At 37.2% G+C, this 14,530-nt stretch overlaps 1 protein-coding gene across 1 annotated transcript in view; it reads right to left on the bottom strand.

The window, feature by feature from the left end:
- Positions 1-14,303, bottom strand: part of LOC149245969 (F-box/kelch-repeat protein At1g16250-like) — a 62,893-nt gene extending 48,590 nt beyond the window's left edge. Inside the window, exon 1 of the mRNA XM_089457804.1 lies at positions 14,041-14,303. Coding sequence (XP_089313930.1) covers positions 14,041-14,069 — 29 coding nt within the window. The 5' untranslated portion in view covers positions 14,070-14,303. The remainder of the gene's footprint in view (positions 1-14,040) is intronic.
- Between the last annotated feature and the right edge of the window lie 227 nt (positions 14,304-14,530).

Raw genomic sequence — 14,530 nt, 5'->3', positions numbered from 1 at the left:
GAGAAGCATGCTTGGATAAAGGGATATATCTAGTTTATTAGGGAGAGATGAAGCATCTAATGGGGTCGACCTATGTGTTGATGTCTAGATCCCGAAGAGGGAGGGTGGCATTGGTATTGGAGTTCTGACCTTAGATACGCACCTAGCTTCCTGGGTTGATGGGTGGTTAGTAAGCCTAATGGTACCTAGACTGGCTGAAAGCTCTAGTCCATCTTAGTCCCACCTGAATAGAAAGAAAACTGAGGGGGGTAATTTTTGGTGGTGTTCTTCTTCCATGACTATGGTGATGATTTTTTTTATTTTGTGCTTAATATTCTACTGATAATAATTTAATTCTTATTTCCATTTGCTATTGTAGATTTATTGTGTATAGTTATCTTGCATTGGTATTTGACCTAGAGAAATACTCTAGATCTGGACATCCTAGTGGGTTTTCAGTTGAACCCTTAGAACTTCCTTTTCATTGTATTCTCTAACCATTTATGGATCTAACAATCTATTTTTGAATTGTGTAGAAATTATTTTATTAAATCAAAACTCAAACATTGGGGGACATTTTCGGTTAAACTAGCCAACTCTTAGGCATAGAAGTGGAAGAACCTACTTTATTCTCTTTTAAAGACTTGTATAAAGAAGAATTTTGCAAGGGTTTCTTGGCCGTGGCTTGTGAAAACTATTCACTTCAATATTTATCTCTCTTCTAATGTGATTTACTGAATAGATCTGTTATTTTGAATAGCTTATTTTTGCTTTCTAAGGGGCGAAGATCAAGATCAAGATCAACTCTTGTAAATTTTGTAAATAATTTTGTGTATTTTTTGCAACCCTCTTGTGTGTGTGTATATATATATATATAGAGAGAGAGAGAGAGATTTCTTGGATTTTCTCTGTTCTTTCTTGCAAATCTAGCTGAAGAGGAAGGTTTTTATCTTTGGATTTCTCCATAAATATAATTTTTGCAAGTGGATGCTCTAAAAACTAACGAAAATATTTTTTTGGAAGCTAAAATCTACCTTACTCGTGGATAAAACCCTTGATTTTCACAGATCTACCTTCAAATCCTAAACACATAAGGTCTGAAAGGCCATTTCAAGTCTAGTTTTGCAAAGATCTATCATTGGAAGCCTGTAAGTTCAGGATCGAATTCCTTCGGAGGTCATTTACATTTGGAGCCTATATCTCTAAGCCGCAAGCTTATGAGAGGCCTTTTCTTTTTCTTAGGCATAAATCCCTCAAGAGTTTGAACAAATTAAATTTTTCCAAGGAGAAATTCAAATCGATTTATCACTTGAGGCTAGGAAAGTTTCAGATTTAATATTTTTGGAAACTGTCTACATTTTGTGATTTATTTTCCCTTTAGCTGCATACACAAAAGATTTTCCTCCTTTTCCTTGAGCGAAGAGTTTTGGAAAGTTCAGCAAAAATTTTGAGTGTTATCCTCGTTCAATTTGAAGAAATCAAGCATTTTGAGGCTTGAGACTTTAAAATTTAATTTTGAGGCTTCCACCTCCTAGCTGCAAGATTTTCCTTCATCTATTGCACAAATTTCTTCTCCCTTGGACGTCAAAGAGCTTAAGCGAAAATCTTTGGAAGGGGAAATCGAAAATTTTTGGAGGTTTGACAAATTAAAATTTGCATTCCTACCTCTTAGCCACAAGCATAAGAGGGTCTTACATTAAACCCTTGCATTTTTCCTCTTGGAGTTTGAACAATTAAATTGTTTGAAAGAAATTTATTTGGAGGAAAATCGATTCATATCTTTGGAGTTAAATTATTTATTGAGGAATACTTCATTTGTAAATTATTACTACAACCTTTGTGAAATTCCTCACATAAGGGAAGGGTCTTAACCTTCAAGGTTCTATTTCATTTGTAAGCCCTTCTTAAGAATTTTAAAACCCTCACATTTGCCTAAAAGGGTTATCTTTGTAATGTTAATAAAATATTTTCTCCTTGGGGGAGCTTGGGACCTTTTCCCCATGGTATCCCACCTCCAATTTTGGTAGGAGGGTCTCTATTTGATCACTAACTTACTTAGTAATTAGATCTCATTACTAACTTGTTCATTTTGCACTTAATAGTTCGTAACATCTAATTTGCTAGTTTTAAATCTCATACCTTGAAGTCACTACCTATTTTATTAGATTTGCATTTCAATAATTAGATCTAATTTGCTAATTGGTATCTCCATTGGAATTGTTTGATTTTGTCACAGATCCAATTCGCATTTGCTTCATTGATTAATTTTTCATTTGCTTCACTAGTAATTGGCATAATGTAATAAATTGTACTTAAAGTGCTAGTTGCTAGTTAAATCATATAAGTGAAATGGTACTTGCTATCGGTGAATTTTAATACATTTCACTTTTGAAGCATTTCACTCTAAGTGTTAATCTCATTAAAGCATTTGTTTAGATCTCATTCCTAATTTTCATTTTGGATCTAGTTTGCGTCTTTTAAAATTTACCTCCAAGCATAAGCTTGGTTGATAGAAATTTTAGGATACTTCCCTAACTTTCATTCAATTTGATAAATTTGAGTTTGGAGCAAAGGTTAAAACACGTGACCTCACAGTTCTCTTGTGGTCGAGCCCTTGTAGGAACGAAGGCACATGGGTTGTCTTGAAGTCTAGGCAAGTATTGTTAATCACAGATTGAGCGCCTCCTCATCCTAGCCTTCTTGCAATTCACCTCAATCCTTACCAAGTTTTGAGAAATTGAGGGGAAGTCTCACCATAGATTAGGCATATAATTAAAATTTACCAAGACCACTTTATCTCACACACTCACATAACATTGTCTCATCTTGCATTTGTTCATTGTACAAGTTGAATTGTGAGCATTTCATTTTACGTGTAAGCATTGTTTCCTATTGCTCTTATACTTGTCATCTTAATTACATGCTCATTGTCCTTTAATAGCATTTTATTCGCATTGGAGCATTTCTCTTAATTTCGCAAGTATAGGTTCTATTTATCTTGCAAGTCTTTCTATCGCTCATATCTCAATATTGTACCTGATCTCTTGTCTTGCAAGATTACCTATCTTGTAACTTCAAGCATCATTTCCTTATTTTGCAACTATTGTAACTTTATTTTTTTCATTATCTAAAGGCACTGGTCTCTCTTATCTTGCTAGGTATCTTGTTGATTCCATTAAATTTCTCTCAATAATATTTACATGCTCAATAATATTCATACTTGCTAAATCAATCATTAATCTATAATCAAGTTACATTGAATGGTAATTTCCTTGCCCTTTATCTCCTAGATCTTGTGGTCTTCAACAAGCTTTTCTTTTATCATCATCTTTAGGGACCACCCCCCTTAGCTTAGCTAGGAGAGAGCTTACGAAAAGAGTTGTGAATAGGTGACAACCCCTTATCCGAGTGTTGTGCCTTAAAGACCACACCTGGTGGGGTTGAGGACTTTGCCCACATTGAGGTGTGCATATTAGGCGACAACACTTCCCACGCACTTGGAACGGGAGGACGCCTAGGGAAACATTTCCCCAGTGTGGGGGATGCGTCTTCCCAAAAGGGATGCTTTTGGGTGCACCCCCTGAAAAGGGGGATGCCCAGATGCACCCCTTTTGAGTTTCAAGAATTTATGTGTGTGGAAGCCTAATATTCAAGCCTATGGCCCTATTATTGCTAGGTAATTCATGGTAAGTCAAATTCTTAAATTAAAAGTGACATTCTCCTTTATCTTTCATTTTCATCATTTTACTTAAATTTTTAACATTACCATGAAATGATTCAGGATGTTTGAGAGTGGTTTCAACCTCATTAGATTTCATATAGAGAAAGTAGACTTTAAACCTCACTCAAAACCCAGCAGACTTAACAGTTTTTCAGGACTGAGGGGATTGTATTGTTTCCATTGGATTTTGTCATGTATGAGGGTAAGGAAATAGTATTTAATCAAGAGCACCAAGCCCTCTGTGTACCTTGATGTTAGTGGCATTGGTTGTCAAACTCATCTATAATGACCCTACTAAAAGTGTACCAATCACTTAAACAAAATCTTGACTTGACATGCTATTGTTTTTTCTATCATATTTAATGCTTAGAGGGAAACACTGGTGACAAAAATCCCAATATAGGTAACGATTTTGATGATATGTAGGTATTTCTTGTAGCATGTTTGTGTTGGATGTTAGAGGCCATCTAGAGCATGTTTGTTGATGTATTTCCGATTCAGAGATAAATTGCACTTGATGTTATTTTGGTCATGTGCACCCTTACATGTTATATAAATGAGAACTTTTTCTTATTTGTGTATAAATGGTTTGGATTCATATGGATGCACATGAATATTATATATATATATGTTTTTCTTTAAAATTTGAATATTTTATGTGTTTTTGGTCAGCAGGTATTTTGGTCCAGTTTTTTACTAGGTTTGGTCTGGTTTCGACCAGTTCTCAATTCAGAGGGTTTTTTAGTTTGATCATCAGTTCGATTCCAATAACATTGGTATCAACTATAGTCTATTTCACTCAAGTACTAATTTGATTCTAGAATAATTAATGATGAATATGGGTCAATTTATTTCATTATTGAATCTCGTGGTGTACGGATCAATGATGAGTATAAATGATGTATGTACCAATATGAACGATGAATATGGATCTGTGTATTTCGTTATTTAATTCAATTATGTATGAATCAATATGTTTATGCTTTCATTATTGAATATGAATGTGAATTTTGTGTGTGTGTGTGTGTGCACACCATCGCCTCCACGTCCCCCTTAAACTTCCCTAAAATGTGATGGTACTCCCACACATCCCCCCTGTGCATCTTCCCGCACCCGCGTCTCCCCATCTCAGAGTCTTGGTGGAACATTGCCTTTTTCTAGGTGAGGAGTTGCGTTGCACTTGCCAATACGGCTACAACACTAGTCACATACTCCTTTAAATCGTTCTCCAAGATTAATGGGATTCTGGATTTCCATATGCTAAGGTTGGATGCTCCCTCTAAATTCACCTAACCCTATAAACCAACTGAAGCCATTTCTCTGAATTTCTCAAAATAAAATAAGCAATCTCCAAGTAAATCTAGAACAACTTGGACTGGATTTTACAAACCCTCGATTTCCTCTCCTTCACCCTACGCTAAGCTACTCAAATAATCTTCTACGTTTCAAATCTGCAATGATACCATGTGAAAATTCCCAAATCTAGCTCTGAACTGGACTTATTGCAGTTATCTAGTTATTATTCTCCTTGTTGGCATTATGATACATATGTTGTACTTGATGGCAACCCACTCATCTCAGATAATAAATTATAGTGTAGAGAAAAGTTCACGCACTTATATGCAGAGAAAAGTTTATTTCATGTAGAGAAAAGTTCACGCACTTTTATGCAGAGAAAAGTTTATTTCATGTAGAGAAAAGTTCACGCACTTTTATGCAGAGAAAAGTTTATTTCATGTAGAGAAAAAGTTCACGCACTTTCATGCAAGGAAAAGCGCGTATATGTTGGAGAACTTACCTTTGGTCCATGGTAGTTGGTATTTGAACCTATGAGGAAAAGCGTGTATATGTTGGAGAACTTACCTTTGGTCCATGGTAGTTAGTCCTTGGTATTTGAACCTATGAGGAAAAGCGCGTATATGTTGGAGAACTTACCTTTGGTCCATGGTAGTTAGTCCTTGGTATTTGAACCTATGGTTTTGGACCATGGTACGCACTTTCATGCAAGGAAAAGCGCGTATATGTTAGAGAACTTACCTTTGGTCCATGGTAGTTAGTCCTTGGTATTTGAACCTATGGTTTTGGACCATGGTACCTCGTCAAAAGTGTTGATCTCACGTACTTTCATGGTTGGTTCATGGTATTAGTCCAACAGTTTTTTGATCCTATGGTTTTGGCCCGTGGTATTGTGAAAGGCCTAAGACTATAAAAGAGGAAGGAGATCATTTGGCAAAGTATCTTCTGAATTATCGAATATCTGATAAAGTGCTAGATCTGGAATAATGTGATTGGGTTTTGGTGCAGATCTGGATCTGAATGAAGAAGGAACCTGAGCGTAAGGAGAAGGATAAGTTCTATTGATGGGTCAAAATCTTAAGGCTGGAATAGTGGTATCTCTATATGATTTTGATCTGTGATATGTGGCATACGCTTGATCTATAAATCTAATAATCTAGGTCTGAATTATTGATGCATGTTTTATTTTACACATGTTATGATCTGGGTATGTCTGATGTAACAACTGCAAAGTTATAAGGAAATATTTGCAGATCTGTATGCGGGTTGGCTTTGGTGAAATCAGAGATTGATGATGCAAGTGTAGTTGATGGGTTTTTGATGTTCTTGGATCCAGTTTGAAAATTTATGAAAAGTGATCCTTGAAAGAAAAGAAGTAGGGGGTTGTAGCTCCCTTCCAGGAGAGACTGGAAAACGAGAGAGAGTTGTAGCTCTCTGCAGGTTGCAGCCTGCGTACTGGTAAAGGACTGCACCAGTACAAAACCATTGTAAAAGGAGTTTCTAATTTGAAAGAAGATAGAGACATATTGCAGCAGGTGGTTTTCACCCACATTGGGTTTCCACCTTACATCTTGTGTTCTTTGGTGTGACTATCTGTTTTCTTTGTTCATGCTCATTATTTTATGGTACTGACATGCAAAAATAATTCAAAGAATAAATAAGGAAGATTTATTAAAAGAACTTGATAATACTGATTCACCCCCCCTCTCAGTATTATTTCCAACACTCCTATCTTTTAAATATTATTTGTCTCAGCAAAAATTTACTACAAATAATGAATAAAAACACTACCACAATATTCACCAATTATAAATTAATAGGAACTGAGAAAACGACACATAAAATAAACATCGAGATTTTTGGAGGAATGTCCCTAGAAATAACCCAATGTGGGGAAACCAGTTCTGCAGACGAGGGTTTTATCATTTCTTCGGCAAATCTGTAATTGAAAATTACATAAACTTCTTGCCATAAAATGGCAAAGCTCTAGCACAATTGATCTTCACTGACCAAATCAATCTGGAAAATCCAAGATCTTCCTCTGCAAATGAACTTGGCCTCACACTGGAAATTCGCACTTCCTCCTTGTGCTCGCACTAGCCAACTGGAAATGCGAACTGTCCTTCCCACCAACTCACACTGCCTCCGGGAAATCGATCCTGCAAGTTATACTAGCTCCAGCAACTCGCACGGGCCACTCACACTGCCTCTAGCAATTTTCTCTAGCAACTCGCACTAGCAAAGTCGGCCTCCCTCTGTAGAAATAATTCGACCTCCTTCTATTTCTCTGAAATGGAAATCACTATGAAGAAATTTGTCCAGCAAATCTCTCCTAAATCATTGTTGAAACCCTCGCTGGTGTCAACCACACGAAATCACTGCACCTCAACTCAATCGAATAATCTCCAAGATGCCCATCAACTTCCTCTTATAATTCTCGTTGAGAATTCAAAGGCCAAGATCTAATCCCGATTGATGGCAAAGATCATCTTAACTCCATCAAACATCTTTTCTAGTAGTCACTAGAGAGAAATCAACTTGACTCAATTAATACTAATTAATTAACCTTTTACCCTAAGTTAGACATAGGAAAATAATTAAAAACTGGTTAACAATCTAATTAAAGACATTTTCCCTTAGAAACAATTACTAGGCTTGGAGATGATTAATTCTCTTGTGCTCTTAGCCTCATTGACACCTACTGAGACTAGAACACCTGTCCGAGCTACAAAAATTAACAATGGGTCCATAGTGTCTATTAATGGAATCAAATACGCACACTACCATTTCACATTTGTGTTTGTAACTTTGTTTATGTATCATTGGGCTTATATTTGTGTTTCATGGGCCCGTAGGGGTTATTATAGGTTGTATAAAATTATGGTTTCGCTAGACAACATAATGTTAGAAGTATGAAACTTATTGTGAATATAAGCATTAGCCTTAAGATGACAACAAATATAGTTATGTCTACTAGAGCTACAACTGAACCAAAAAAAATGGAATTGCCTATATACATATGAATTGTCCCACTCATACAATTAATAATGTGACTTGTGTTATTTGTATGATCGCCTTTAGGTAGGTAAGGACAATCCATTGAAAATGAAGAATAATAAAAGGTATTTTGCTGAATAAAAGTGCTCTTCACTTATCCGGAACTAACTCTTACACGTCAACAACATTCAATAAACCATGTAAAAGGTAAAGATTCAACCATTTAAGTTTCAAAGATGATCCCGCTGGTACAAACATGAACATTTACAATAAGAGTTGTTATGAATAAAAGTTAGAAAAAGACCATCAATTGAGAAGGAAAAACAAGAAAAGGACCAGCTGGTTAAAACATAAACATTTACGTCGATGGCATGTCAGTTTGGTAAGTGCTCATTGACCTTGGGGTAGAATAATCCTGAATTTCATGAAGTTCAATAACTACTTTGTCTGATTAGAAGATTCTTTATGTAACTGTCATATCCCCTTGAGGATTATTTTATTTAGGGAAACTATTCATATTCTTGAACAACCTTCGTTTCAAAGTTCATCCTTGGCACCATGTAAAAATGGACCTGTACCATTTTATAGAATGAGGCAATGCTAAAGGGGATTTGACAGTTTCTATTGGAATTTTTAAGTCTAACTGTTAGAAACCCTTCATGTACTTTTCTAATTTATTTTTGCCTACTTGTTCTGATTAATTAACAAGTTATTTAGCATATAAACACTGAAAATAAATACAAGTACATGCTCAACACATTACAAATCATTAATTGAAGGAAACAAAACAAGCACACAAGTGACACTGTTGTTTTTTGACCAATGTCCCCTGAAAAATCCAATGCGAGAAAACCGGTGCAGCTATCTGAGGGTTTTAATTATTAAGCAGTTTCAAAATACAATCTGGGTACCAAAACTGGCTCACCCAACAGAGAATAATCTCGAAAGTAGTACATCTTAGTCGGAGACAGATGTTCCGGCTGAAACCCTAGATAAACACTCCAATAGTTCCCAGCTCCAATCTGCCCCACGAAAACCCTAGCGTCAACCTCTAGGGACTGTGTCAGCCCTTTCTGGCCCAGCGTTTGCCCAGCGTTACCCTAGCTCACCCTGCGTCAACCTCTAGAGGCACTACGTCAGCCCTTAGAGCCTCTGCGTCACCCACGTTGGCTCTCTGAGGCACTGCGCAGCTCCTGGCTTCCTCTGTGTGAGCCCTGGCTAGCTCTGCGCCCCTCTCCCGGCTTTTGCGCTGATCCTACTAGTACTATCTCTGTCTCTTTGCATCTGTATTCACTGCCCCTCGGCTACAACTCTGATCACTCTTTCGACTTCCTCAGCAAACCCTGCCCCAGAAAATCGAAATCTTGATCAACTCGGTGTATTCTCCAACTGACCCTCAAGCCACCTCTTATACTTTTTATGTTGGTCCTTCAACAGCTAAAGATTATATTTGGCTTGATCCATGTCATTTAGAACCTTCTAACCCGGTTTTATATTAATACCCATTAATATTTTCTTTTTCTTAAGTTTGGACTTAGAAACTCCATTAAAAATATTAATTGTTTTAATATCTCCTTAACCAAGTAGAATCTGCCCAAACCATTTTTGGTCTTGGAGATCTCATGTGCTTTAGCCTCTCCACCAATTTTCATGGCTAGAGCACATCCAATGCTACCCCAAATCAACAGTGTCCAACCTTTCGAACAAATTTATTATTGAAAGAGTCACCCACAAAATGTGATGACTACAAGTACAAACCTCTATTTGTGACTCCAAGTGTTGAGCTCTAGTACAATCAAGTCATTTTGTCTCCTCACATCTTAATACAATTAAATTTGAACTCACAAAATAAAGCCTACCTTCACATCTAATACCAATTGTCACTCAGTAAACTGCCAACTTCCTAAAACTCAAAATAAGATGGCAAGGTCCTAACCTGAAGACCACGTATTGATCAGAGCCATCCTTGAGAGCAATGAACAGTTGTCAACCCTATATAGTGCTCAAAGGAATAAAAGGGAAACCTGGGAGAATTGTGATGATCACTTTCTCCCAACATGAGCTCATTTTACATCATAGATATAAACAACCGGGCCAATATATATCAACAGGTCTCTTGTCAATGGCCTGGATATGACAAGCCATGGCTGATGCTAAACAGACAGATCCAAAGGTAATGACTGCATAGAAAGAGTGAACTCGACTTTAGAGTTTGTTCGCAACCTTGAGCCTGATGTAACAAAAAATAAATTATATTCATTCTCCTAGTCCACCACAGATTAAGCCAGGTCATCAGCTGAAACAAAATAAGCCGGATGTGAAAACTTCCCATTTCAAATAGGCAACAATCTAAAGGCAGATGAAACAGTGCAGCACTAGTGAAGATAAACATCTTCATGCCTCGAGTAAAGGCTTATATGATCAATTTTACGGTTGTGATAATATAGTGTAAAGAAATTAGTCTCAACTACAAAATATTCTGTTGAATGCTTATGCAACGAATTCCTTGCAAGAGAAAAATGACCTTTAAAGTCCCTGCATAGAATGCAAGGCATGTGTTGATTATATCTTTTCAAGAGGCCCACCATGAAAGACCATTTTGCTGCAATTTATTGATGAAAGCCACTAGGAGGTTCCCTAGATTTGAACAGAATCACCCAGCTTCTTGACCAAAATTATAATCATAGTTACCCAGTTTGAAAAGTTAGGGGACACTGCAGGTTCAAAAAAGTTCAGGTGGGGACAGGTTCATACATATAGAACATTACACTCAAAAAAAAACTGTAAATATATTGCTTAGAAATTCAAAAGATCACAGAAAGATACTTTGTTTTGTGAATATAAAAGAATTATTTTTATATATTCACTTGTAAAGGTGACATCCAGCACAATCCAAGAATAGGGATTGACAGACTATTCATTATCCCCATCACAGATATGAGTCCGGAAACAAACAGGAGACTGATGAGCCTCAGTTTATTTTCTATTTAACATACCAGCCAAAGGACAACCTGGAGTCCCATTGCTACCAGAAACCAAAAACTGGCTTTTAAAGTTTCTTAATACCAGTCTTGCTGGCTTAGATACAGACAAAATACCTTGACCTTTAGGATTGATGTTAAGAGAGAGAACAGATAGGCCAATAACGGACCGCAGTGGAGACAGGTTCAAACATACGGAGCAGTACACTTGAAAATAAACTGTAAACACATTGCTTAGAAGTTTAAAATATCTCAAAAATATACCCTTTTTATTTTGGTAAAATAAACATAGTAAAAAAAAATCATCTTTGTATATTCACCTGTAGAGGTGATATCGAGTACAAAGCAAGGATAGGGATTTACACATTATTCATTATCCCCGTTACAGATATGAGTCCAGGAAACAGACAGGAGACTGATAAGCCTCTGTTCAGTTTCCATTTAACAAACCAGCCAAAGGATAACCTGGAGGCCCAGGGGATAACATAGACACAAAAATCTTGACCTTTAGGATTGATATTAACAGAGAGAATAGATAGGTTCAGAACGGACTGACGTGCAAACTTATCTGGAGGTAGGTGAGGCAGTTGATAGACAATTGAGGATCAACTTTTCCTGTCGAGCCTTTCTCCATGTGAAGAGCAGAGAAGTGCCATCAAAGATAGTCTTCACTGGTAGTCCCGCCATCATTTGAAGTGATAGCTTTCAGATCTGCCAGGTCCCCAGATATATATTTTATCCACGACTCACGAATTTCTTGATCAGTCAAAATCCTATGAAACCTGCTGTTGATGAGAATGGCTTCATTTTGGACACTGACTTCCAATTTTCTGAGATTCACTCCAGAATTCTTCTTGACAAGTTTGTTTAGGTCTGTTCCCTTTAAGACCCAGGTTCTGCAGGACTAGCATCATTTACGATTTAGAGCATCTTCTCCTTCATTGGTTCCAAGCCATCTTCTACGGTGTCCTTGTTTTGTCCTGACAGGAATTCAATAGCTTCTAACCCAGGGCCAACTTCTCCCAGCTACTACTCTGTTTTCGTCCTTCTGCTGGTTCAGTGTGATTACTGGTGGGTTGTCTTCTTTCCCTCCTTAAGCTCTGTGTTTTCTCTTCCATAGTTCTCCTTATAATTGACTTCAAGGCAAGCAGAAAGATAATGGGACCGGGCGAATGTCTGCTATTGGGAAGATAGTCCTCCTGCCCATATAAGTGACACAACCTTCCATTCTAGAGGTGTGGAAGGGAGGGAGAGTGGGATGGGGATAATGTAAAGGGGTAAGGTTTATAATATCACAGAAAACGCAAAAACATACACAAAAGTGGGTTATTTTATTTTAAATTTTGCCATTTTTGGTGTGGAAGGTTCAGAGGTTCAGTTTGGCCAAATTTTGGATTTTGGATATGGCCAAACCTGAGCCAGGCCCGGCCGCAGCTAGTAACTATGATTACAATTATAGGAAATGTTGGAAAACCAGGCCTCTACATACAAATAAAACCTGGGCAATTGAACAAAGGAACTAAACTTACCCAAAAACCAAATTTATTGCATTGATACCTCAACAAAATAAGTGGCAATACAAAGGATGCCCTCGCCATAGTAGCAAAACAGCCAAGACTGTCCATGGCATACGTGACCCATCAAACACAAACATAAAATACCACAAATTTTAGGCATTATATGGAAACCATGCTTGGGAATATTCCTCCATTTTAAACAAATAAACGCTTTAAAAAAATAAGGAAATTTTCAACAATCATGGTTGCCAGAAACATGGCAGCCCTGCCTCATTTCTGGGAGAAACTGCCCAGAAACAGGATCGCAACAGAAATGGCCATTCTAGAGAGGGCTATCCCATTTTCGACCAGTGAAAATACAATTCCTGTTTCAGGCCTGTTAAGGCCCACAACGTTAACTGTCTTCCTCTTTGCCGAGGCATATGCGTTTCTCGTTTAGTAGAACCACGCAATGGGTCAGGCTTTAGTTGCTTATTAAAGATCTGAGAATTTCAGTAGTTGAGAATTATTTCAGATGAGAAATTTCTTCCAGATCCATCACATAGGCAGACAACTGTGGTTCATCGTCAGGGGAGAAAAATAATGGGGATGTTGAGAAAAATAAGGGGATGTTAACTACGAGGATCAATAATCACCGACAAACTGATGCGCAAGGATTTGGTTTTATGATTTTCGAAGTTCTTTGAATGAGCACAATATGGTGCCAATATTATCGACATTGCCTCTACGCAGTATTAAGCAAAGATAACCATCTGTATGTGTTCTATTAGAATAAGAATATTGGATATTATATGATTCATTTTTAATAAATTTCTTTAACTTTAGCTGTGGGCCAACAAAACTCTCAGATTCGAGGAGAGTAACTATACTTTTTTGTATTGTCATAGATCCATAATCTTGGATCTAATAAGTGAAATGAAGAATCCAAAAAAAACCCGGCATAAACCTCTGTGTTTAGAAGGTCATTTCTTCCACTTGCACTGCTGAGTGCACCTTGCTTCTCACGGTTCAAAAATTAAATAATCCTTAAATGTGTATCTTCCACCTACAATGTAGAGTGCACCTTGCTATTCTCGGTGAAAAAACCAAATTATCCTTGCATATGTCTCATGTCTTGGGCCCTCGTAGAACCTGAAACCCCATACCTTGGAGCGAAAACTTCAAAACCTCTCTTGTCAGCGAAACCGGCGACCCACATATTTTGGTTCGCCCCATCTCTCATCTCATTTCCAGTTTCATGTAATATAGTAGCAATTAAAGTTATAGTTAGGCTTATGATCTTGGTCATATTGGATTGTTTACTAGGCAATGGCAACTTCAAGACAGATAAAACCTAAACATCATTCTCCGTGCCCTAAAGTTCTGAGTCGAAAAATATTGCCCACCCAAAATAACGAACAAAAATCAAGATATTAAGGTTATGTAATTAGGATGCTATTAGTATGGGCTGGTCTGCTACTGGGTACATTAGCATTGTAACTCATGGAAATAGAGGGCATCTGAGTCTTTTCAGAGAGATTGAAAGTAAAAACAATATAAAGAATCTTACCCTGATGAACTGGTGTCCTGCTCCCCCATTAACGTATTGCTTTTGTACGTTCTTCGTAATCCCTGGACGGACCAATCGAATAATCCTCCGGTTTCCTCTGTGATTTTTTTATCTCTTTGGACTCCGGGTATAATTGGGAAGATCTGGCATTTTCAAACGAAAGGTGTATGGTATTATGACACGAATAACTCAGCTCGAATTTTTATAGTATCGCCGCTTGCGCTCTTTAACGAACTGCACCACTGGAGGCAATGTGCTGGCACGTGGAAAAGCGTCGTGTTTAATATACTTTTGTAATCATTTTTCATTTTGGCGGAAGCAGGCATTTTTCTATCGGAGTTCAGCTATTTAAATAATATTAGAAAAATGGATAACCATTGGCTCAAGATAGCCATGGAAAAAGGATACAGATAATAAGAAGAAAATTTGGATTAAGCAAAACAAAAAATCCTCGTAAATGGAATATCAAGTTGGATAAATGTCCTAGAAT

This window comes from Pinus tabuliformis, chromosome 7, assembly GCF_031772625.1.
Source record: "Pinus tabuliformis cultivar Carrire ecotype Pingquan chromosome 7, CPIR1, whole genome shotgun sequence".
NCBI classification, from domain to species: Eukaryota; Viridiplantae; Streptophyta; class Pinopsida; order Pinales; family Pinaceae; genus Pinus; species Pinus tabuliformis.
The sequence above is the reverse complement of the archived record's forward strand: the minus strand, read 5'-3'. Positions and strand labels throughout refer to the sequence as shown.